Genomic DNA, 26,489 nt, shown 5'->3' with positions numbered 1-26,489 from the left:
AGGCCTCTACAGAGAAAGAAGCCTGCCAGACCCCTCTACTGGTTGTTTGTAGAACAACACTGCCTGCAGCTTTTGCTTCTGGCAGTCCTGGACAACCTATGTAAAAACCCTGGCACATGATCTGTCCCAGAAATCAACCATTTAATGAAAAATAGGCCCCAAAAAGTCACAAAGAAATTTACAAATCCTCAAATTTAGGATCACAAATGGAAAAAAGGAACTTCTCTGAATATTACAATCTGCTTAAATTTACATAGATTATGGCTAATCATGAATCAGCTTGTAAAACCATTCTTATTTGTGGGTTTCTTCCTCCCTCCCTCCTTCCTTCCTTCCTTCCTCCCTCCCTCCATCCCTCCCTCCCTTTTTTTCTTTCTCACTTTCTTTCTCTCTCTCTCTCTCTTTTTTTAATTAAACTCTATGCCCAACGTGGGGCTTGCACCCATAACCCCAAGGTCAAGAGTCTCATGCTCTGCTGACTGAACCAGACACCCCATTTGTGTGTTTCTCGAATGGCAGCCAGGTACATCTCTGTAGCAGAAAATATGTAGGGATTGGGAAGCAATACACCAGACCAGACAAATACTGAGAAGAGCTCTCAAAAACCAACTATTAGGACTTGTGTTGTACATAAGATAAGAGTGAGACCACTAAAGCCAATCTTTCTGCTGACTGTAACAAAAAACCCCCAGGACTAAATACAAAAGGAATAACCTGAGGACTCTGAATATAAAAGGACTGAGAAGTATATAAATGTAGGTGCACTGGGGAGGGAAATAAACCTGAAGAACTAGTTAGTGTGAGGGATGGATGTGAGTTTCTTTTGCTTTGTTTTCTCTTTTCTCGCACAGCTGTGATCCTCAGGCCACAGCAAAGCTATGGCAGGAGTTCCAACACGCAGCTAAAACTCCAACAGAAATTTCATCTTTCCAGCCAGAAGACTGGGGAAAGGGGCCCCTGAGACCTGGAAATCTGGATGAAACTCACAGCTCAAGGGCAGCTCCCCAGGGAGCCCTGGCAATGAATGAAGCCATAGAGTCTTGGTGGTCCAGAGTGCCAAGTAGTATCTTTTTCCCCCTTTTCCCTCCTTGCTTTGCCCCAAGGGGCACCAGTAACAACCGTACATGTGGGCAGCTAAATCTTTGAAAGAAATCCAGTACCTGTGGCCAGAGAACCAAAAGGCGGGGCTCAAGTGGGTCAAAGAGTATAGGGGCAACCCCAGAGAGATGGGCTAGAGGAGGAGATTCCCCTAAATTTGAGCATCAATCAGCACAAACCCTAGGTTCAGCTTGAGCTATTCATGTGCAGAACAGCCCCCAAACAACAAACACCAAACAGACTCAGCAAACACACTAAGAAGTGAACATGTTAGACCACCACTCCAGTCTCATTTGCAAAAAAGATCCAAAGATGCAGATCAAAGTTTTTAAAAACTAAACTGACATTGAAATCTTGCCCATGGAAGGCAAGAGACTTGAGGTGTGAACCTAACTGGGTTGACGGACTGCTAAAAGAAACAAACAAAAAGCAACATTAACCAGAGGCTTTTAACAGGATCCAGAGTCTAAACAATACAATATTCAAAGGGTCCAAGATATAATTTAAAATTACCTCAATGGAAAGAAAGAAAATACAACTCATCTCAAGGGAAAAGATAATCAACAGATACCAAACCTACAATAACCCATATGTTGGAATTATCAAAGACATTAAAGTAGCTACTATAACAAGGGGCGCCTGGGTGGCTCAGTCGTTAAGCATCTGCCTTCGGCTCAGGTCGTGATCCCGGAGTTCCGGGATCGAGCCCCGCATCGGGCTCCCTGCTCCACGGGAGGCCTGCTTCTCCCTCTCCCACTCCCCACTGCTGTGTTCCCTCTTTCGCTGTGTGTCTCTCTCTGTCAAATAAATAAAGAAATCTTTAAAAAAAATGAAAATTTTAGAAAAAACATATGAAATAAAAAAAATTCACTGGCTGGGCTTATTAACAAAATGGAGATGACAGACAAAAGAGTCTGTGAATTTACAGACAGATCAACGGAAATTGTTTGAACAACAAGGGAGGGGAGCCTAGATGGCTCAGTCGGTTAAGCGTCTGCCTTCGGGTCAGGTCATGATCCCAGGGTTCTGGGATCGAGCCCCACATCAGGCTCCCTGATCAGTGGGAAGCCTGCTTCTCCCTCTCCCACTCCCCCTGCTTGTGTTCCTGCTCTCACTCTCTCTGTCAAATAAATAAATAAAATCTTTAAAAAAAAGGGGGGGTGGGGAGGGAAAGGAAAAAAATGAACAGAGAGGAATCAGGGAAAATGGCAGGGTGGGAAGAACCAGGAATCTGCCTCTCTACAACCTAGAAAAAACTGTCTAGACAACTAGACCTAAATGTAAAATGCAAAACTATAAAAACTCCTAGAAGATAATTCAAGAGAACACCTAGATGATCTTAAGTTTGATGATGACTTTTCAGCTACAACACCAAAGGCACAATCCATGAAAGAAATAACTGATAAAGTGGACTTCATTAAAATTAAAAACATCTGCTCTGTGAAACACGACATCAAGAAAATGAGAAAACAAACCACAGGCTAGGCGAAAATATTTATGAAAGACACAGGATAAAGGACTGTTATTCAAAATATACAACAAATTCTTGAAACAATAGGAAAACAAACAACTCAATTAAAAAATGACCAAAGACCTAAATGAACACCTCATCAAAGAAGATATACAGGGGCACCTGGGGGGCTCAGCTGGTTAAACATCTGACTTCAGCTCAGGTCATGATCTCAGGGTCCTGGGATCCAGCCCCGCATGGGGCTTCCCACTCAGTGGGGAGTCTGCCTGTCCCTCTGCCCCTCCCCACACGCTCGTGCTCTCTCTCTCAAATAAATAAAATCTTAAAAAAAAAAAAGATATAGAGGTGGCAAAGAAGCATGTGAAAAGATGCTTGGCATTTTATGTTATTAGGAAAATGCAAATTAAAACAAGATACCACTGGGATGCCTGGGTGGCTCAGTTGGTTAAGCCTCTGCCTTCAGCTCAGGTCATGATCCCAGGCTCCTGGGATAGAGCCCCATGTCAGGCTCCTCGCTCAGCGGGGAGCCTGCTTCTCCCTCTGCCCGCCCCTCCCCCTGCTTGCACGCACAGGCGAGCTCTCTCTCTCTCTGGCAAATAAATAAATAAATCTCAGAAACAACAACAACAACAGAACGAGATACCATTAAACACCCATAAGAATGGCCAAAATCCAGAACACTAACATCACCAAATGCTGGTGAGGACTGAAGCCAACAGAAACTCTAATTCATTGATGGGGGGATGCAAAATGATATAGCCATCTGGTGGTCTCTTACAAAACTAGACATACTCTTACCATGTGATCCAGCAACTGCACTCCTTGGTATTTACCCAAAGGAGCTGAAAACTTACACTGACAAAAAAACCCTGCACACAAATGTTTAAACTAGGTTTTTTTTGATAACTGCCCAAACTTGGAAGCAACCAAGATGTCCTTTAGTGGATAAATGGACACACAAACTACAGTACCTTCAGACAACGGAATATTATTTAGTGCCAAAAAGAAATGAGCTATGAAGCCATAAAGACCATTTAATGCATAATATGCATTAAAATGCATATTACTAAGTGAAAGAAGACAATCTGAAAAAGACTACATACTGTATGATTCCAACTACATGATATTCTGAAGAAGGCGAACTATGGAGACAATAAAAAGATCAGTGGTTACCAGGGGTTGTGTGTGGGAGGGAGGGATTAACAGGTGGAACACAGAGGATTTCCAAACACTCCATATGATACTACAACAGTACATACATGTCATTATACATTCGTCCAAATCCACAGAATGTGCAATTCTAAGAATGAACCACAATGTAAACCATGGACTTTGGGTAATAATGATATGTCAATGGAGGTTCATTGATTGTAACATATTTACCAATCTGATGGGGGATGTTGATAAAGGGGGAGGCTGTGCATCTGATGGGGAGGGGGTATACGGGAAATCTCTATCTTCCCCTTAATTTTGCTGTTAACGTAAAAGTGATCTAAAAATATAAAGTCTTAATTAAAAAAAAAAAAAAAGGAAAAAGAACAGAGCAGATTCTGGAAAAGTGGCAAAGTAGAAGGCACCAGGAATCAGTCTCTCCATCTAGATAATAACTGCACTGATAGAGTCTGTCTGATGTAACTACTTTGGAATTCTAGAGCCTCTTAAAGGCCTGCAACTTTCAGGGTAAGGCTTAGAAGGTACACTAAAGTTAATTTTGGTCAATTTTAGACCTTAGCACAGTATACCATCCTCCAGTTCCATTTGTAGGCAGCTGTGCACATGTTCCCAAAGCAGCTTGCATACAGCTTCCTGAAGCCAGAGAGGGCAAAAAAAGAACCTGTCCTCCCAAAGGCCTGTGCTCTAATCACTGTTGCTGCTTCTGATCAGAGGTGCAGATAAAGGGCAGTGGCCACTGCTGCACTTTCCCCCGTGCCACAAGCCCCTTCACTACAGCTGAAGTGACTGTGGGAAGATTTAAAAGGCCAGGGTCCTTTTTTTGCCACTCTTCATTTTCCCCTTCTTTCCTAAAGCTCAGGTATTAAGGGCTAGAACATTCTAAAACAACTTCATATACAGGTAAAGTCAGAAATTAACTGTGCATGCCTAGGGAAAGGGCAGGCTCAGAACAGATCTGAAAGGCCTTGTGTTTATACCTCACACTGATCCTTGGCACAGGGACAGCCTACAACAATACAAAAATGAATAAGCAAACAAATAAACAAACAAAACGACACCAAAAAACAGCAAATTCTGGGGAAGGAAGAGAATTTGATTTCTGTAATGACCCAAAGAATGTCCAGTTTTCAATGAAAAATTACAAGGTATACAAAGAAACAGAAAAAATATGGCCCATTCAAGGCAAAAGAAAGAATCAGCAAAGTTCAAGACAGGACAATGGAAATTATTGAATCTGAGGAACAGAAACAAAAAAGATTGAAGAGAAGTAAACCGAACCAAAGGGATCTGTGCAACACTATGAAGTGGACCAACATAGGCATTTTGGGAGCCCCAGAAGGAAAAAGAGGAAAGGGGGGCAGAGGAGAGAAAATAACTGAAGAAAAAAATGGCTAAAAACGTCCCAAATTTGATGGAAGACTTGAAAACAAACATCCAAGAAGCTCAATGAACTCCAAGATGAACTCAAAGAGACCCACACAGACACATTATAATCAAACTTTTAGAAAACAGTGACGGAATCTTGAAAGAAGCAAGTGGGAAGTAAACTGTCATATCAAGGGATCCTCATTAAGATTACCAGCAGATTTCTAATCAGAACTTTGAAAGCCAGAAGGCAGTGGGCCAAAATATTCAAAGTGCTAAAAGAAAGAGAACACTCAAGCAAGAATCCTACTTCCAGAAAAAACTATTGTTCAAAACTGAAGAAAAAATTAAGACTTTTTCAGGTAAACAAAAGCTGAGGGAGTTTGTTACCACTAGACCTACCCTGGAAGCAACACTCAACAGTGTTGTGCAGTATGAAATGAAAGGATCCTAGACAGTAAATTGAAGCTGTATGTTTTTTTTAAGATTTTATTAATTATTCAACAGAGGGAGCAAGAGAGCACAAGCAGGGGGAGCAGTAGAGGGAGAGGGAGAAGCAGGCCTCCCGCCAAGCAGGGAGCCCGACGCGGAACTTGATCCCAGGACCCTGAGATCATGACCTGAGCCGAAGGCAGATGCTTAACCATCTGGGCCACCCAGGCGCCCCACACGTGGGCAATTATAAAAGCAGCTTGTAACTCTTCTTTTTGCTTTCTACATAATTTAATTTAAAATACTTACAAGTTTATGTTTTGGGGCACACAATGTACAAAGATGTAATTCTGTTATATCAGCAACTGAAAGGAGGGGGATGAAGTTGTAACAGAGTTTTTGTATTTGTTATTGAAGCTAAACTAGTATAAATTCAAATTAGAGTGTTACAACTTTAGGATGTTAAACCAGAGGCTGAGGCAGGGGGTTGGGGGAAATGTGGAATTACTGTTTAATAGGTACAGCATTTCAGTTTTACAAGATGAAAGAGTTATTATGAATGTATTTAATACACCAAACATTCATTTAAAGATGGTTAAGGGGCAGCTGGTGGGCTCAGTCATTAAACGTCTGACTCTGATTTCAGCTCAGGTCATGACCTCGGGGTCCTGAGACTGAGTCCCATGTCAGGTTCTGCACCCAACAGGGAATCTGCTTGGAATTCTCTCTCTCCCTCTGCACCTCCCCCACCTCTAAAATAAATAAATAAATCTTTTTAAAAAAATAGTTCAAATGATAAATTTTGTTACATTCATTTTACCACAATAAAAAATTGGGGGTAGGGCGCCTGGGTGGCTCAGTTGGTTAAGCGACTGCCTTCGGCTCAGGTCATGATCCTGGAGTCCCGGGATTGAGTCCCGCATCGGGCTCCCCGCTCAGCGGGGAGTCTGCTTCTCCCTCTGACCCTCTTCCTTCTCATGCTCTGTATCTCTCATTCTCTCTCTCTCTCAAGTAAATAAATAAAATCTTAAAAAAAAAAAATTGGGGGTAAAAAACTGATCTACTTTCCCCATGCCATTTCCCAGACTGTATCACTGAATGGGTATAGGTAGCATCATAAAAGACAAAGGAAACAGAGAATGATATACCATGCAAATATTAACTCAAGAGTACACATTAAAGTAAATTTAACTAATGAAATTAAAATAGCACATCAAGATATATTATTGTATCACCTAAAATCATCTCACACACCATGGCATTACCTGTATCACATCTGGGAGACACGGTTTTATGATTCTAAAGGCCTTTGGCACCAAGTTCTCAGACTTTCACCTCTCAGTAAGAAACCAGCCAACAGGCTCATTCAGGTAGAAGAGCTGCTCTGATGTGACAGACATTTCTGGGAATCCAGCTAATGAGACACTCAGTTCTGAGGTTTCAAAGACAAGGCCCGATGACTCAAGAGTTGCAATGCTGCTAGAAGCACCCTCAGCCACCACAGGATGGTGGGGAGAATATAGGTGGCAGAAGAGGAGCTGCCAAATCGGAGGATGGCCTTTCCACCTTTCCCCCAGGATAAATTCAGTGTATCAAGCTTCAGAATCACTCAGAAAAGGACTTGTAAAGGCCACTGAATTTTGCCTATGGCTTCTGAGATGAAGACAATTAAAAGGAAGTATTATAAAATGGCACTGCCCAAATGCCAGCCACTGACTAGATATGGCTACTAATACTTAAATTTAATTAAACTTAGCTAAAACTGGGGCACCTGGATGGCTCAGTTGTTAAGCATCTGCCTTCGACTCAGGTTATGATCCCAGGGTCATGGGATCGAGCCCCACATTGGGATCCTTGCTCCGCGGGGAGCCGGCTTCTCCCTCCCTTGCTCTCCCTGCTTGTGCTCTCTCTCTCTCTCTCTAATAAATTAATAAAATCTTTAAACAATAATAAAATTAAACTAAAAATGCAGTTCCTCCTTTGCACGAGTCACATTTCAAATGATCAACAGCTGCATGTGGCTAGAAGCTACTGTATAGGACAGACCAGAGGAATATTTCTATCACTGCAGAAGGTTCCACTGAACAGGACTGCTCTGTGGTGTTTATTGATAAACAGCCTACAGAGGAGCCATGGATTGGAAGAAATACAGTCATGTGACAAGGTGCCATCTAGATGAAACTGCATGTGACAATCAGAGTAGATCTAGAGAAGGTGTGCCTAGGTGGTTCAGTCAGTTCAGTGTCCAACTCTTGGTTTCAGCTGGGATCACGGTCTCATGGACTGTGAGACTGAGACCCACGTCAGGCTCCACGCTCAGCAGAGAGTGTGCTTGAAAGATTCTCTCCCTCTGCCCCTCCCTGCTCTCTCAAATAAATAAATAAATCTTAAAAAAAAAAAAAAGGCAAATCTAGAGGAAAAGTGATGCATCATTTTCTTTCTTTCCATTCCTTTCCCCAGGTGCCTGATCCCCTACTTGTGTCTCATTATCCAAAGCTTTTTGTGTCAACTGGGTCCAACATGTTCCAATTAAGGAACTAAGAGTGACAACCATATAGATTGTTTGGGAAATGTTAATAAAAAAGTTTGTCTAGGGGCGCCTGGGTGGCTCAGTTGTTAAGCGTCCGCCTTCGGCTCAGGTCATGATCCCAGGGTCCTGGGATCAAGCCCCGCATCGGGCTCCCTGCCTGCTTCGCTTCTCCCTCTCCCACCCCCATTGCTTGTGTTCCCTCTCTCACTGTGTCTCTCTCTGTCAAATAAATAAATAAAATCTTTAAAAAAAAAAAAGTTTGTCTAAAAAAAATAAAGAGAGAACAGAGCCTTGGGGACCGATAGAACTATTAAAGTTCTAACAGTTGTCTTTGGAGTTCCAGAAAGAAAAGAGAAAGAGACTGGGGCAGAAAAAATTATTTCAAAATAATGGTCCAAAGCTTCACAAATTTAGTAAGAAACAAAAATTTACATAATCAAGAAGCTCAGCAAAGGTAAACTGAAAAAAAAAATTATAATCAGACTTTTGAAGACCAGAGAAGAAAAAATACTGAAAGCAGCGAGAAGAAAATAACACATAACACACTGCATGACCAGATTACTCATCAGAAACCATGGCAGTTAGAAGACACTGAAGTAACATCTTTAAAGTGCTGAAAGAAAAGACCAATCAACCTCTGACACTATCCTTCAGGAATGAAAGAAAATAACAATCTCAGTTCAAAGAAAACTAAGGAAACTTATAGCCAGCAGACCTGTTCTAAAAGAAATGCTAATGAAAGTTTTTCAGGCTTAAGTAAATGATAAGAAGTAAACATGGAACTTCAGAAAGAAGAGCAAGGGGTACCTGGGTGGCTCAGTCAGTTAAGCCTCTGCCTTCGGCTCGGGTCATGATCCCAGGGTCCTGGGACTGAGTCCTGCATTGGACTCTTTGCTCAACAGGGAACCTGCTTCTCCCTCTCCCTTTGCCTGCCTCACTCTCTCTCTCTCTCTGTCAAATAAATAAATAAATAAATAAATAAAATCTTTAAAAAAAAGAGCAAAAATCTGGGTAAACATAAAAAACTATTTTTATCCTAAATTCTTTAAAATATGTAAAAGTATATAAAGTAAAAGTTAAAACACTGCTAAACACTTTTTCAAGGATACAGATGTAATAAATATGACAATTATAAAAGAGAGAAGTTAAGGGACTTACATGTATTTTACTTAGGGGTAAAATGTTAACTCTATCTGGACTGTAAATGATTATATGTATGCAGATTGTTATCACTAAGCAAAATACATAAAAAGATACAGGCAAAAAGACACATTTTTTTTATTACATTTTTGTAAGTAATCTCTACACCCAACATGAGGCTTGAACTCTCAACCCCAAGATCAAGAGTTGCATGATCCACTGGACTAAGCTAGCCAGGTGCCTCAAAAAGACTAAAGGAACAAGAGCCATATGAACACCTCAAGAGACAGAAAAAGCAAATGACATAATCAACATCCAGTCATGATAAGAATCTCAGCAAACTGAACTTCCTAAACCTGGTAAAGGGCATTAATGAAAAACCTAAGCTAACATACTTACCGGTAAATTAACTGAAAGCCTTTTTCCCCTAACATCAGGAACAAGGTAAAAATGTCTGCTCTTACCACTCCTATTGAACATCATACATCAACATCATAGTCCTAGCCAGAACATGAGAAAGGAAAAAGAAATGAAGGCAAAAAGATTTGAAAAAAATTTAACATTCTGTATTCACAAATACTATGACTGTCTACATAGAAAAATCACAAGGAACATACTAAGAAAATCTCCTAGTATTAGTAAGTGGGATTAGAAAGGCTGTACAGCGTAGGATCAATATAAACAAATCAGCTGTATTTCTCTACATTAGCAACAAACATCTGGAAATCAGTGCTATTTACAATAGTACCAAAAATTGTTAAATTCACGGGTATAAATCCAATAAATTGTGCATAACCTGTATGCTGAACTACAAAAACAGTGATGAAAGAAATTAAAGTCCTAAATAAGTGGAGAGATACACTGTTTTCATGGATTAGAAGACTCGATATTGATAAGATATCATTTCTCCCCCAAAAACTGATCTATAGATGTAATGAAATCCCAAACAGCAGGATCTGTTCTAGATGCTGATTAAAAAATTTACCAATAAAGGGCACCTGGGTGGCTCAGTCGGTTAAGCGTCCGACTCAGATTTGGCTCAGGTCATGATCTCAGGGTTGTGGGACTGAGCCCCACAACAGCCTCCCCGCTGAGCAGGGAGTCTGCTAGAGGTTCTCTCCCTCGGCCCTGCCCCTGCCCCCGCTGACTCTTGCTCTCTCTAAAATAAAGAAATCTTTAAAAATTTTTATATAAAAAGGCAAAGGACCAGAAAAGCCAAACAATTTTGAAAAAGAACAAAGCTGAAGAACTTTTACTATTTGATTTCACACTTACTACGAAGCTGCAGTGATCAAGACAGTGTGGTACTGGCAGAAAAATAGACACACAGATCATAGGAACAATATAGAATGAAGTAACAGAATCAACAGATTTCTTATAATAAACAGCAAAGGCAATTCAACAAAGAAAGGATGGTCTTTCAACAAATGGTACTGGAACACTGAATCTACACACACACACACACACAAAGAATCTCAACCCTTATCTCACAACATACCCTCAATATCAACTCAAAATGGATTATTTCTAGAAGAAAATATATGAGAAAAATCTTTGTTAACCTTGGATATGGCAGAATTTTTGCATAAAATGTTAAAGGCAGGATGCATAAGATAAAAAAGAAAAGATAAATCTGACTCCATTAAAACCTTCTGCTCTGAGAAAGTGTTAAGAGAATGAAAAGACAGGGGCACCTGGGTGGCTCAGTCAGCTGGGCATCTGCGTTTGGCTCAGGTTATGATCTCAGGGTCCTGGGAAGGAGCCCTACATTGGGCTCCCTGGTCAGCAGGGAGGCTACTTCTCCCTCTCCCTCTGCTCCTCTCCCCCTGCTTGTGATTCCTCTCTCTCAAATAAATAAAATCTTTAAAAAAGAGAGAACAAAAAGACAAACCACAAAGTGGAGAAAATATCTGCAAATTACATGCTGAACAAAGGACTTATATTCAGAATATACAAAGAATTCTTAAAACAATGCAATTAAAAAAACAATAAAATAGTGGGCAAAATATTTAAACAGATACTTCATCCAAGAAGATAAATGAAATAAGAACAAGAAAATGCTCCACATTATTCATTATTAAGGAAATGTAATTAAAAACCACTGCCTGGGTGGCTCAGTCAGTTAAGTGTCTGACTTTTTGATTTTGGCTTGGGTTGTGATCTCATTGGTGGGAAAACTGAACTGTGTGTTGGGCTCTGCACTCAGTAGGGAGTCTGTGTGGGAATTCTCTCCCTCTGACCCTCTCCCTGCATGCATGCTCGCTCTCTCCCTCTCTCTCTTGAATAAATAAATCTTAAAAAAAAAAACCCACAATGAGATACCCCTTCAAACCCATATAACATCAAAATAAAAATCACTAAAAATACCAAGTACCAGTGAGGATATGGAGTTAAGTGGAACTCTCTTACATTGCCAGAGAGAATGCAAAATGTGGCAGTCACTTTAGAAAAAGAGTTCAGCAATTTCTTACAGAGTTAAACTTATTCTCACACAGAACTTTATGAGGTGCTTACAGTAGCTTTATGCATAACTGCCAAAAGCTGGAAACATCTCAATGTCTTTCAACTGATGAGTGAATAAACAAACTGTGGTACATCCATATAATGGAACACTACTCAGTAATAAAAAGGAATAATACACAACAATGTGGATAAATCACAAATGCAGTATGTAAATGGAAAGAAGACATACTCAAAAGGCTATATACTGTATGATTCCATTTATATGATTTTCTGGAAAGGGCAAAACTATAGGAAGACAAAACAGATCAGTTGCCAGACACTGGACACAGGGGAAGGGATTAATTACAAAAGACAGAATGAGGTTATTTCTGGGGGTGATGGAACTGTTCTGCAATACACATGAACTGCTTGTATATTAATGACATGAGAAATCTTTTTTTTTTTAAAGATTTTTATTTATTTATTTGACAGAGAGAGAGAGAGAGACAGTGAGAAAGGGAACACAAGCAGGGGGAGTGGGAGAGGGAGAAGCAGGCTCCCTGCTGAGCAGAGAGCCCGATGTGGGGCTCGATCCCAGGACCCCGGGATCATGACCTGAGCCGAAGGCAGACACTCAACGACAGAGCCACCCAGGTGCCCCCATGATAAATCGTTTTAAAAGAAATATTTATATGAGTCCAACGTTGACTCTAAGACTTCTAGGAGTGAAAAACTCTCTTGCCTGGATATTGGAAGAGAATAACTCTGTTCTTTTCCCCAGAAGAAAAAGTTCCTTGTCAATGCCCAAGTAAGGACAACCAAAGGGCCCACTGGGTCCACTATCTTGATACACACACTAACCAACTTTCTCAGAAAAACAACATGAAACTTTGGGTAAGCTGGAAGAATTCACTACTGGATTACCCCTTACTCTGTGCTTGATTTGGGGCAGGTATGTAACTTCTCTGAGCCTCGGTTCACTCATCCGTACAACACTGCGTTGGCTATCGGGATTAAGTGAGTCAGTGTGTATAAAACAGCCAAAACCTCACTTCTCCTACACTTAAATGCTCTTCTCACCTTCCATTTCCCTCATTTTCTATAAAAACATTTCCATTGGAAGTTAGCCTATTCTCAGAGCTATCTTCCAATTTCTGAAGCATTTGATTATGTGCATTTCTTAAAATTATTTTCAGCTATTAAAGAAGACCAGCCATCCCTCACTACTTCAAACACCACCAATATTAACCATAAAGGTTGTAACAAAGGCAGGCAACAAAGCTACACTAGTGAGGATTCAGCTACTGCTCTTTTCATTGTAAACACAACGTGCTTCAAGTCTCTTTTATCAATATTAAAAGTTTAATGGTCAAAAAGCATTTAGACTAAACTAACGATTTCAACTGACTACACCCCTACCCCACTAAAAGTGTTTGGAGAAAAAATGAGAACCAAAGAGGTAACAGACTGATTTACTTGGGTCAGTCAGAATGAAATGATGTCATCATAACAGGTAGAATAATAGCGCTTTATCATTCAGGAATCAAAAGCAAAGACAGCCAAAAGGGAAAAAGTTAAACTAGAAACCTGAAGTAATGAACTCAAATATCCCCATTTGCAGTAGACTGTACATTAGGCTGCCGTGAGAAATAAAATTAAATGAGAATGTTAAATGCACAGAACACTAAATGGACTCAATAAATGGAAGTTACTATCATTGCAAGGTGGAGGTATGAAACTTTCCCAGTTCAATCTGATATAATTTATACTGGTTTCCGATAAGGAAGATCTTCTATGATCCACCCTAACATTACAAGTGAATCCTCCTTAAAGCTTCTAATATACCAAAGAACAAGAATGACTTTGGGTAACACATAAATAATCTTCCTTCAAAAATACATACGTACAGTCCTAGATACACACAACTTACCAAGACTGGATGAGGAGGAAATAGAAAATCTGAATAGACCTATAAGTAACAAGGAGATTTAGTCAGTAATCTAAAATCTGAAAAAAAAAAAAGAAAAGTCCAGGACCAGATGTTTCATAGGCGAATTCTAGCAAACATTCAACCAAGAATTAACACCAAATTTTCTCAAACTCTTCCAAAATATTAAAGCAGAGGGAACACTTTCTAACTCATTTTATGAGGCCAAGACTGCCCTGATACCAAAGCCCAACAAAGATACTACAAGAAAACTACAGACCACTAGCTCTTATGTTGCTGCAAAATCTACAACAAAATATTAACCTAACCAGCCTATTAAGGGATTACACACAATGACCAAGTCGAACTAATTCAAGGAATGCAAGAACTGTTCAACACGTGAAAATCAATGTAATATAACACATTAACAAATAAAGGAAAAAGCCCCACCTAATCATCTCAGTTGTTGCAGAAAAAGCATGTGATAAAATTCATACCCTTTCATGATAAAAATATTCAAAACACTTGGAATATAAGGAACCTATCTCAACATAACAAAGGCCATATATGAAAAACCCACAGCCAACACCTACGCAGTGGTGAAAGACTAAAACATGACAAGGATGCCTTCCTTCACCACTTCTATTCAACACAGTACCAGAAGTCCTAGTCAGAGGAATTAAATAAGAAAAAGAAATAAGGGGGCGTGGGTGGCTCAGTTGTTAAGCGTCTGCCTTCGGCTCAGGTCATGATCCCAGGGTCCTGGGATCGAGCCCCGCATTGGGCTCCCTGCTCATCGGGAAGCCTGCTTTCTCCCTCTCCCTCTGCCTGCAGCTCCCCCTGCTTGTACTCTGTTTTTCCCTCTCTCGCTCTCTCTGTCAATAAATAAATAAAATCTTAAAAAAAAAAAGAAAAAAGAAAAAGAAATAAAAGCATGCATATTGGAAAAGAAGAAGTAAAATTATCTCTGTTCACAGACATTATGTTACAGGTAGAAAAACCTAAAGATTCCACAAAAAACTGTTAGAACTGATACACAATTTTAGCCAGGTTATAGGATATAAAATCAATACACGAAAATCAGTTGTTTCTATACACTAACAATGAACAATCTGGAAAAGAAATTAAGAAAACAATTCCATTTACAATAGCACTGAAAAAAATTAAATACTTAGGAATAAACTTAACCAAGGAGGTACACCAAAGACTATAAAATACTGCTGAAAGAAATTAAAGAAGGCACAAATGGAAAGACATCCCATGTTTGGGGACTGCAAAACTTAACATTGTTAAGATGTCCATACTTACCCACAGCAAACTAGAGATTGAACATAATCCCTATAAAAATCCCAATAGCATTTTTTGCAGAAATATAAAATCATACAGAAATACCAAGGGACCTTAAATAACCCAAACAATCTAAAAAAGGAATCCAGTTGGAGGTGTCACATTTCTTGATTTCAAAACTTACTACAAAACTACAGCAATCAAAACAGTGTAGTATTAACATAAAGAAAGACATGCAGCCCAATGGAACAGAAATAAACTCTCGCATATATGGTCAAATGATTTTTGACAAGGGTGTCAACATTATTCAATGGGTAAGGACAATCTTTTCAACAAATTGTGGTGGGAAAACTGGGCATCTACATGTAAAAGAATGAAGGTGAGGGCGCCTGGGTGGCTCAGTTGGTTAAGCGACTGCCTTTGGCTTAGGTCATGATCCTGGAGTCCCGGGATCGAGTCCCACATCGGGCTCCCTGCTGAGCAGGGAGTCTGCTTCTCCTTCTGAACCTCTTCCCTCTCATGCTCTCTATCTCTCATTCTCTCTCTCTCAAATAAACAAATAAAATCTTTAAAAAAATAAAAGAATGAAGGTGAATCCTTATTTTACACCACACACAAAAATTAATTCAAAATGGATCTAACATCTAAACATAAAACATAAAAGTATAAAACTCTCGAAAAAAAACATAGTAGAAAAGCTTTATGACATTGGATTTGACAATAATTTCTTAGATAGACACAAATGCACAGATAACAAAAGAGAAATACACAGTTGGACTTCAAAATTTCAGACAAACTTTTGCAAAGATGATTGACATCACCAAACAAATGCAAAACAAAACCACAATGATACTGCTTCACACCCATTAAGATGGCTATTACCAAAAAAAACAAAAAACAAGTGTTGACAAGGATGTGGAGACACTGGAACCCTCACGCACTGCTTGTGGATAAGTAATGGTGTAGTCACTGTGGAAAACAGTATGGCAGTTCCACAAAAAGTTAAAAATAGCAATTTGCCTTCTGGGTACATACTCAAAAGAACTGAACACTGAGTCTCAAAGAGGTATTCGTCCACTCATGTTCACAGCAACATCATTATGCACAATAGCTAAAAGGTGAAAACAACTCAGCTATATATCAATAGATAAATGGATATATAAAATACCATGCAGTGTTCAAAAGGAGAAAATTTGACACATGCTACATTAGGGATGAACTCTGCAGAGATTATGGTAAATGAAAGTAGCCAGTCATAGGGAGCCTGGGTGGCTCAGTTGGTTAAGTGACCGCCTTCGGCTCAGGTCATGATCCTGGAGTCCCGGGATCGAGTCCCACATCGGGCTCTCTGCTCAGCAGGGAGTCTGCTTCTCCCTCTGACCCTCTTCCCTCTCATGTTCTCTCTATCTCATTCTCTCTCTCAAATAAATAAATAAAATCTTTAAAAAAAAAAAAAAGAAAGTAGCCAGTCATAAAAGGACAAATACTATATGATCCCCTCAAAAGAGGTACTCAGATTTCACAAGAAAAAGCAGATTGGTGGTTACCAGGGGCCAGAAGGTAGGGAATGTGGAGAGTCATTATTTAATAAGTGCAAAGTTTCAATATTGCAAGATGAAAATGTTCTGTGGGTAGATGGCAGTGATGGTTGCACAACAATGTAAATGTACTTCATGAACTACACACTTAAAAATCATTTAAATGGGGGGCGCCTGGGTGGCTCAGTTGTTAAGCGTCTGCCTTCAGCTCGGGTCATGATCCCAGGGTCCTGGAATCGAGCCCTGCATCGGGCTCCCTGCTCCAGGGGAAGCCTGCTTCTCCCTCTCCCACTCCCCCTGCTTGTGTTCCCTCTCTCGCTGTGTCTTTCTCTGTCAAATAAATAAAATCTTTTTAAAAAAATTTAAAAATGATTTAAATAGTAAAACAAAAAATAATGATGTTAAACAATATTCACTTTTTTTTTTTTTAATTTTTTTTATTTATTCATTCGAGACACAGAGATAGAGAGAAAGAGAGAGAGTATGAGCAGGGGGAGAAGCAGAAGGAGGGGGAGAAGCAGGCTCTCCGCTGAGCAGGAAGCCCGATGTGGGCTTGATCCCAGGACCCTGGGATCATGACCTGAGCCGAAGGCAGATGCTTAACCATCTGAGCCACCCAGGCGCCCCAATATTCACTTTCTAAAAAGAGACATACTATATGATTCCACTTAGTATCTAGAGTAGTCAAATTCAAACAAACAGAAAATAGAATGGTCGCTGTCGGGGTTGGGGTGAGAGGGAAATGGAAGTTGTTTAATTGGTATAGAGGAGTTTCAGTTTTGGAAGATTAAAAACTTCTGGATATTAGTTGCACAACATGTGAATATATTTAACACTAATGAACTGTGCACTTAAAAGTGGTTAAGATGATAAATTTTACCAAAAGTAAAACACACACACACTTAAAAGATGTTTGCTTTCAGAGTTCATTTGGATAAGAGGCAAGAGAAGTACACTTAGTTTATGGATAGTGTATCAGCTGTGTGTCTGAAATAATACCAATGTTTCCTTCAGAAGAAAATTATTAATTATCCTGAATGAATGAGAGAAGCTTTTGGGATTTATCAGCTCTGTATTAACTCTAAAAGACAAGAGCTAGTGTTCTTCTCATGTAAACTCTTAACCTAATTCTTTAAAAAAAAATATTTATTTGAGAGAGAGAGAGCACAAGTAGGGGAGCGACAGAGGGAGAGGGAGAAGCAGGCTCCCCACTGAGCAGGGAGCCCAATGTGGGGCTCGATCCCAGGACCTTGGAATCATGACCTGAGCTGAAGGCAGACGCTTAACCAACTGAGCAACCCAGGCACCACTCTTAATCTAATTCTCAATTATGTTTTTAATTCCTATAAGCTTAACTTATTCAAGAAAGTCACCAGGAAAAGTAATCAAGCTCTAAAAGAGAAGACAGAACATTATCAAGCCATTTTTGTCCCAAGTAAACACAAAGTTCAAATGACTTAATTGGTCAACTTTATAAAGATCACTTTAATTTGTGATGCCCATTTTCAACAAATTTGGTCTGAGTGCTGTAAAGAGGTTATGCGGCAGGTCATAGAACTGGGACTCAAAAAAAAAAAATCAAAAAAGATTTTAAGATTTAAAAAAATCCCAATAAATTGTTTCTGGCTCTAGAAGGATCCTTGTGTCTAAGTCTCAGTTGTCTTATCCACAATACCATAATCCTACTTTAAAAGGCACTATATGTTAATTATAATTCAAAATCCAATGAAATAGAAATATACCATTGCTGAGGATGGTTTATCATTTTCATTATGTGCCACACACTTTTCCTACTTAAAATAATTTCTACTACAGTGATTTGAAAGGGCACATGCACCCCAACGTTTATAGCAGCAATGTCCACAATACCCAAAATCTGGAAAGAGCCTAGATGTCCATTGACAGATGAATGGATAAAGGTGTGGTACAGGTACACACACACACACACACACACACACACACACACACACACACACACACACACAGGAATATTACTCAGCCATCAAAAAGAATGAAATCTTGCCATATGCAACAACATGGATGGAATTAGAGGGTATTATGCTAAGTGACGTAAGTCAGAGAAAGACAAAGCCATATGATTTCATTCCTACGTGGAATTTAAGAAACAAAACAGAGGAACATAGGGGAAGGGAAGGAAAAATAAAATAAGATAAAAACAGAGAGGGAGGCAAACCATAAGGGACTCTTAACTGTAGGAAACAAACTGAGGGTTGCTAGAGGGGAGGTGGGTGGGTAGATGCGGTAACTGGATGATGGGCATTAAGGAGGGCACTTGATGTAATGAGCACTGGGTGTTATATGCAACTGATGAATCACTAAATTCTACCCCTGAAACTAATAATATACCATATGCTAACTAAATTGAATTTAAATAAAAAATTAAAAAAAAATTTTTTACTTACTTGGTCAACTTGTGGCTTTTCATTGCTGTGAGAAATTCTCTAACAATCTCAGGACTCTGGTGCCTGCATGGTGTTTTTGATATATATTTTAATGTCTACCCAAAAAAAAGAAAGAAAAAGTAAGCATAAGGCAAAAAAAAACCTGAATGAGAAAAAGGGAAGACAATGGCTATAATTTAGTATTCTAAAATTTTATTTCAAAAATCTTCTATAAAAGGGCACCTGTGTGGCTCAGTCAGTTGAGCATCTGACTCTTGATTTTGGCTCAGGTCATGATCTCAAGGTCATGGGATCAAGCCCTGCATAGGGCTCCACGCTCAGCATGAAATCTGCTTGTCCCTCTCCCTCCCCTGTTTCACCCCCCCATATACCTGCCTGCTCTCTCTCTCAAATAAATAAATCTTAAAAAAAAAAATCTTCTATAAAACAAATGCCTTCAGGAGAGTCAATCTTCATATAATGGGAATTCCTCAAAAAGAAAACCAGTGGCTAGAATAGGAAGAATAATGAATGACTTTCTAGAAGAAAGCTTTTCTGATTTTAAAAAAGAAAAAACTCAATCTGACAATTGTGTTTTATTTCAGGAAATTTTTTTAGTGATACATATATATGTATATATATATACGTATATATAATGGACTCAGCCATCAAAAAGATGAAATCTTGCCATTTGCAATGACATGGATGGAACTAGAGGGGTATTATGCTAAGCGAAATAAATCAATCAGAGAAAGATAATTATCATATGATCTTACTGATATGTGGAATTTAAGAAACAAAACAGAGGATCATAGGGGAAGAGAGGAAAAAATAAAACAAGACGAAACCAGAGAGGGAGACAAACCACAAGAGACTCCTAATCATAGGAAACAAACTGAGGGTTGCTGGGGAAGAGGGGGGTGGAGGGATGGGCTAACTGGGTGATGGACATTAAGGGCATGAGATGTAATAAGCACTGGGTATTATATAAGACTGATGAATCACAGACCTGTACCTCTGAAACCAATATTACATTATATGTTAATCATCTGAATTTAAATAAAAAAGGAAATAAACATGGATTAAAAAAAGTTTGAAAACTCAAAAAAATAAAATAGAAAATAAAAACAGGGAACCCAAAGAATAAAATAGTCACCAGTCCATATGGGTATAAGTAAATAAAAGGATGAGAAGGAACAAGTCTTTCTTACAGAAGAATTCTGTGTTAAATGTGCAAGGAATGAGGGAAATAAATCACCATTAGGGAATTGAACCATAGTAATAATTACTGCAGGAAAGATATACCAATGAATACTAAAATTAATACTAAAAGCTTTAAGTGGGATATTTGCATAGCCTCAAAGCATCCTTCTCAAAATATTTATTAATTACTGTGATGGTTTTATTTTTTATTTTATTTTTTTAAAGATTTTATTTATTTATTTGAGAGAGAGAGAATGAGAGATAGAGAGCACGAGAGAGAAGAGGGTCAGAGGGAGAAGCAGACTCCCTGCTGAGCAGGGAGCCTGATGCGGGACTCGATCCTGGGACTCCAGGATCATGACCTGAGCCGAAGGCAGTCGCTTAACCAACTGAGCCACCCAGGCGCCCTACTGTGATGGTTACATGTCCTCAAATTCTTTGATCTCCTTCCCTTCAAGAGGTGAAGCCTAATCCCCTCCCCCTTGAATGGGCTGAATGTGGCAACTCCTTTCTAACTGATACAAAATGGAAATGGAAAACCAGTAACTTTACAGTAGAGAAACCAGGCATACACCATCTTAACCAAGTAATCAAAGTTCACAACTTCAGTAAGAAGACACTGATATCATGTACCCTGTACCATGCAATGAGAAGGGCACATCTCTTCTGTGGCATTCTTCCCCAAAAGCCATAACTTCAGTCTGGTCAGAAGAAAACATCAAACAAACCAAAATTGAGGGACATTCTACAAAATACTTGACCATTACTCTTCAGAAGTGTCAAGGTCATGCATGGAAGATGAAGAAAGACTAAGGACCCATTACAGATTGGGGGATATTAAGGAGACATGGTAACTAAATACAAAACAGCATCCTTGAACAGAAAAAGAGCATTAATGGAAAAACTGAGAAAATTTGATCTTTGTGTAATTTTGTTAGTTTTGATAATTATGCCATGGTTATATAAGATGTTAACATCAGGGACAACTAAAGAAGGGCATATGGGAACTCTCAGCACCATCTTCTTTCTGCAAAACTCTTCTGCAAGACTGTAATTATCTCAAAATGAAAGGCTTTTACTTTTTTTTAAAGAGGCAACCCCACCTAGACATAACTTGAAAGGAACTTCAAACCTGGAAAGTAAACAGTAACCTCAAGCATCTAAGTTAAGCGTCTCTCCCAGGTGCAAAAATCAGGTTGGTCTCAGACTCCTCCATAACAACAAACACTAACAGACTAAGTAATACCTATAGAGCCTTGCAGAATGAAAGCTGAACCCAAGAACTCCGTGTTCAGATGAGGTGTCATTCACATTAAGAACACTAGAAATACATTCTCAGGCATAAAAAGTCTCAAAACATTTAACACCACAATAAGTTTCCTTAAGGCACTGTGAATTAAAAGCAAGAACTTAACAAATATGTAACAGAGTGGGAGTGAGTTTAAACTGATTCAAGTGTGTAGTAAGAGTACGTGACAGCTTGAAATCTGGCTACAAAACTCATTACCAACATTATCTTTTTTTAAAGAGATGAATGGTATAACATAAAAGAACATAAGTGAATAAATGAATGGATTTTATTTATGGATTGATTTGAGAGAGAGAGAGAGAGAGCGTGCATGCAACAAGCTGGGGGGAGGGAGAGGGAGAAAGTTTTTTTGTTTCATTTTGTTTTTAAGATTTTATTTATTTATTTGACAGAGAGAACACAAGCAGGGCGAGTGGGAGAGGGAGAAGCAGGCTTCCTGCTGAGCAGGGAGCCTGATGTGGGGCTCGATCCCAGGACCCTGAGATGACCGGAGCTGAAGACAGACGCTTAACGACTGAGCCACCCAGGTGCCCCAAGGGAGAAAGAATCTTAAGCAGGCCCGATGCAGGGCTCGAACTCAGGACCCTGAGCGAAATCAAGAATGGGGTGCTTAATGACTGATCTACCCAGGTGCCCCTGAATGACAGGACTTTATTTTTATTTTTTTTTTTAAGATTTTATTTATTTATTTGACAGAGAGAGACAGCCAGAAAGGGAACACAAGCAGGGGGAGTGGGAGAGGGGGAAGCAGGCTTCCCGCGGAGCAGGGAGCCCGATGCGGGGCTCGATCCCAGGACCCCAGGACCATGACCTGAGCCGAAGGCAGACGGTTAACGACTGAGCCACCCAGGCGCCCCATGACAGGACTTTAAACACACGATTAGATGAACAAAACTGGATGGGGAGGAATGGTGACAAAAAGTGCTAAACACCCCTTAATTTCCTTAAAAGGGATTATAGTAACTTAATTCAGGTTTAATTGTGTCTTTGGAAAGATAAAGATAATTAAAACTAGATCCTCTGTAGAGACAAATCAGATTTGAAAGAAAATAATAGAAAAATTAAAATATCAGATACAAAATCAAACATCACATAGAACAAATATGATGGCTTAAACTTTTTTAAGGATAAAGAAAGCCTAAGGTTGGGAGAAAACATAGCAAAATGTCAACTAGATGTTAAAATTGTAAATTACTTTTGCTTTCTTCTTTATATTTTTTGGTGCTTTCTAAGTTTTTTACAATAAAAAACATTACCTTTTGTGTAATAAAGAATTTGGCTTTGCCCAAAGATACGGTTTGGTCTTTGCCCTCAGCTTCTGGGAGGCAATCTCTAGACCCTTGGAAGGTTATACTCAATAGGAGTATCTTTGTCTGGAGGCCTTGGTCATACTGAATAGTCTTAAAAATGTGACTTAGGGTAGGGACTCTGGATCAATGTACCTGGAGGCTGAGATGAACTACATAGAAAATCAATCATTCAATCACACCTATATGATAGAGCCCAAATAAAAATTCGGGACTGAAGTTCAGCTGAGCTCCCCTAGTTGAAAATATTCTGTATGTATTATCACACCGATTTCAAGAGAGAAACATGTTCTGACTCCATATTAGAGGACAACAGAAGCTCTGAGTTGGAATTTCTCCTAAAATCTGACCCATGTGCTTTTTCCCTTGGCCAATTTTAATCTGTATCTTTTTCGTGTAATAAACTGTAACTATGAATACAATAGCCTTCAGTGAGTTCTGAATATTTCCAGTGAATTACTGAACCCAAGGGTGGTCTTAGGGACCCTTGACTTGCAAATGGGTGTTAGAATTGAGGGCAGTCTTTTGACTATTCCCTCCAACTTTATCAATGGCTAACCCTCACCACTGGCCAAACTCCTTCCACTTGTATAAACAGAATAAAAACTGGGTTACAGTAAAACTACTCAAATCAAGTAAGAGGTAGTCATGATTTGGTGGCTAGTCATCTGCAGAATAAACCAACCCCCCTCAATAGCAGTTTGGGTAGCTCCTCCAGAAACAAAGGCTTACTTCATATGTGATAGTATTCAAGTTCTGTTGCCCAGAACTGTGTTTGTTCTTTCCACTTTCTTTCCGTTGCTCTTTCAGATCAGTCAGTAACTGGAACACCTAGGAAGTGATAAAATACTTTTATGAACGAATGTGAGAAATGTATCTATTTCAAGGTCAATGATTTTGAAGAAGAAGTAGGACAGTACCTCTTTTCTTTCACAAACCCTCACCCTACCTCTTGCATTACAGCGAACATGAGTTTGAGAAGCAGCTGCCATTTTTAAAATGCTTTTATCTAAATCAAATAATCCAAATTCATTAGTGTACTGAAAATATTTCAAATGTTTCCTTATCAACATATACCATATCACTGATCTCCTCTGACCTCACAAATATATGGAGTATATCTGAAAGTAAATTTTCCTAAAATATGATCATCTCAATAGATGCAAAGAATTTTCTAAAATTCAACACCAATTTATGATAGGAACGCTCAACAAACTGGATTTAGAGGGAACATACATTAATGTGTAAAGGCCATGTATGACAAGCCCTCAGCTAACATCATACTGAACAGTGAAAAGCTGAAAGCTTTTCCTATTAGATCAGGCCAAGATAAAGATGCAACTCTTGCCCCTTTTATTCAACACAGTATTGGAAGTCCTTGCCAGAGCAATTAGGCAAGAAAATACAAGGCAGCCAAATTGGAAAGAAAGTGGTAATGCTGTCACTATTTGCAGATGACATGATACTACATATAAAAAACCCTAAAGACTCTACCAAAAAACTGAACTAATAAGTGAATTCAGTAAAATTACAGAGAAATTAAGTAAACAATCCCATTTACAACTGCATCAAAAAGAATAAATTACCTAGGAATAAATTTAACCTAGGAATGAAAGATCTATATACTGACAGGATAAGACGCTGATGAAAGAAACTGCAGAAAACACAAATAAATGGAATGATATTCCATGCTCATGGATTAGAAGAATTAATGATGTCCATATTACCCAAACAATCTACAGATTCAGTGTAATCTCTATCAAAATTCCAATGGCATTCTTCACAGAAATAGAACAAACAATCCTAAAATTTTATGGAACCACAAAAGACCCTGAATAGTCAAAGCAATCTTGAGAAAGAAGAGCAAAGCTGGAGGCATCATGCTTCCTGATTTCAAACTATATTACAAAACCAAGAAATCAAAATGGTATTGTATCAGCATAAAAACAGACACATAAATCAATGGAACAGAATAGATAGTCCAGAAATAAACCCACACGTATGTGGTTAATTTTTGACAAAGGAGCCAACAATATACAATGGGGAAAAGAGAGTCTCTTCAATAAATGGTGCTGGGAAAACTGGACCACTATCTTACACCACACACAAAAATGAACTCAAATGAATTAAAGAACTGAATGCAAGTTGTGAAACCATAAAGAAGAAAACACAGGAGGTAAGCTCCTTGACATCAGTTTTGGTGATGATTTTTTTTTTTATTTAACACCAAAAGTAAAGGCAACAAAAGCAAAAATTAAAAAGTAGGGCTACATCACACTAAAAGGCACAGCAAGGGAAACCATCAGCAAAATGAAGACAACTTACTAGATGAGAGAAAAGATTTGCAAATCATGTATCTGATAAGGAGTTAATATTCAAAATATATAAAGAACTTACAGAACTAAATACCAAAAAACCAATCTCATTAAAAAGTGGGCAGAGGACCTAAACAGACATTTTTCAAAAGAAGACATACACATGGCCAACAAACACATAAAAAGATGCTCAACATCACTAATCATCAGGGAAGTGCAAATCAAAACCACAATGAGATATCGCTTCACACTTGTTAAAATAGCTAACATCTAAAAGGCAAGAAATAGTAAGTGTTGGCAAGGATGAGAAGAAAAGGAATCCCTTATGCGCTGTTGGTGGGAATGTAAATTTATGCAACCACTATAGAAAACAGTATGGAGGTTCCTCAAAAAGTTAAAAATAAAACCACTATATGATTCAGCAATCCCACTTCTGGGTATTTTATCAAAATAAAATAAAAAAACTAACTCAAAAGACATATGCACCACCATGTTCAAAGCAGCATTATTTACAATAGCCAAGATATGGAAACAACCTGGGTGTCCATTAACAGATGAATAAAAAAATATGGTTTTTATATATACAGTGGAATATTATTTGGCCATAAAAAAGAATGAAATCTTGCCATTTGCAACACGGATGGACCTTCGGGTATTACGCTAAGTAAAATAAGTCAGATAGAGAAAGACAAATACTGTAGGATCTCACTTATATGTGGAATCTTAAAAAAACAAAATAAAAACTAGGGAGTGCTGGGTGGCTCAGTCGGTTAAGCGTGCGACTCCTGATTTCAGCTCAGGTCATGATCTCAGGGTTGTGGGATCAAGCCCCGCCCTGGGCGCCACACTCAGCAGAGTCCGCTTGTCCCTCTCCCTCTGCTCCTCCATCAGCTAGCATGCGCATACATTCTCTCTCAAATAGATAAACAAACAAATAAATACATACATAAAATCTTAAGAAAAAAAAAAACAAGCTCACAGACATAGAGAACAGACTCATGGCTGCCAGAGGCAGGAGGTAGATGGTGGGCAAAATCAGTAAGGGAGTCAAAAGATACAAATTTTCAGTTACAAAATAAATAAAATAAGATGCACAGCATGGTGACTAAAGTAAAACTGTAGTGAATATTTGAAAGTTGATAAGAGATTAAATCTTAGAAAGTTCTCATCACAAGAAAAAAATCTTTATATATGGTAATGGATGTTAACTAGACTCATTGTGGTAATTTCACAATGTACAAATACTGATTCATTACAGTGTATACCTGAAACTAATGTTATCTGTCAACTGAGCCTCAGTTAAAAGTTGTTTTACCTAAAAATAAGTTTTTTCTAAAACAGGATCCTGCTTCACTAATATGAAATCTAATAAATTTATTTCTGAGAAAGAAAAATTACGAGGCAAGTGATAAATTTTACAAAAAAAAGAAAAAAAAATGCTACAGAACTTTAGAAGTAAACTTTCCCCACAAGGGAAAAACATATGTGTTAGTGCTGAGGAGGGTGGGCAGAGGATATCCTATTTTAGAGATTATGCTAGAGAACTAAAG

General features: G+C 38.8%; 1 protein-coding gene across 2 annotated transcripts in view; it reads right to left on the bottom strand.

The window, feature by feature from the left end:
- Positions 1-26,489, bottom strand: part of CRCP (CGRP receptor component) — a 54,255-nt gene that overhangs the window by 14,561 nt on the left and 13,205 nt on the right. For both annotated transcript variants that reach the window (XM_088029133.1, XM_028110305.2), the window contains 2 exons: positions 23,357-23,455; positions 18,827-18,921 (listed from right to left, as the gene is read on the bottom strand). In XM_088029133.1, the coding sequence (XP_087885259.1) occupies positions 18,827-18,849 (23 nt within the window). In that variant the 5' untranslated portion in view covers positions 18,850-18,921; positions 23,357-23,455. The remainder of the gene's footprint in view (positions 1-18,826; positions 18,922-23,356; positions 23,456-26,489) is intronic.

The sequence above is a fragment of the Eumetopias jubatus genome, unplaced genomic scaffold (assembly GCF_037043125.1).
Source record: "Eumetopias jubatus isolate StellerSeaLion01/CBP00866 unplaced genomic scaffold, mEumJub1_p1.0 scaffold_12, whole genome shotgun sequence".
In the NCBI taxonomy this organism is placed as follows: Eukaryota; Metazoa; Chordata; class Mammalia; order Carnivora; family Otariidae; genus Eumetopias; species Eumetopias jubatus.
Note: the sequence above shows the minus strand (reverse complement) of the source record. Positions and strands in the feature narration are given on the sequence as shown.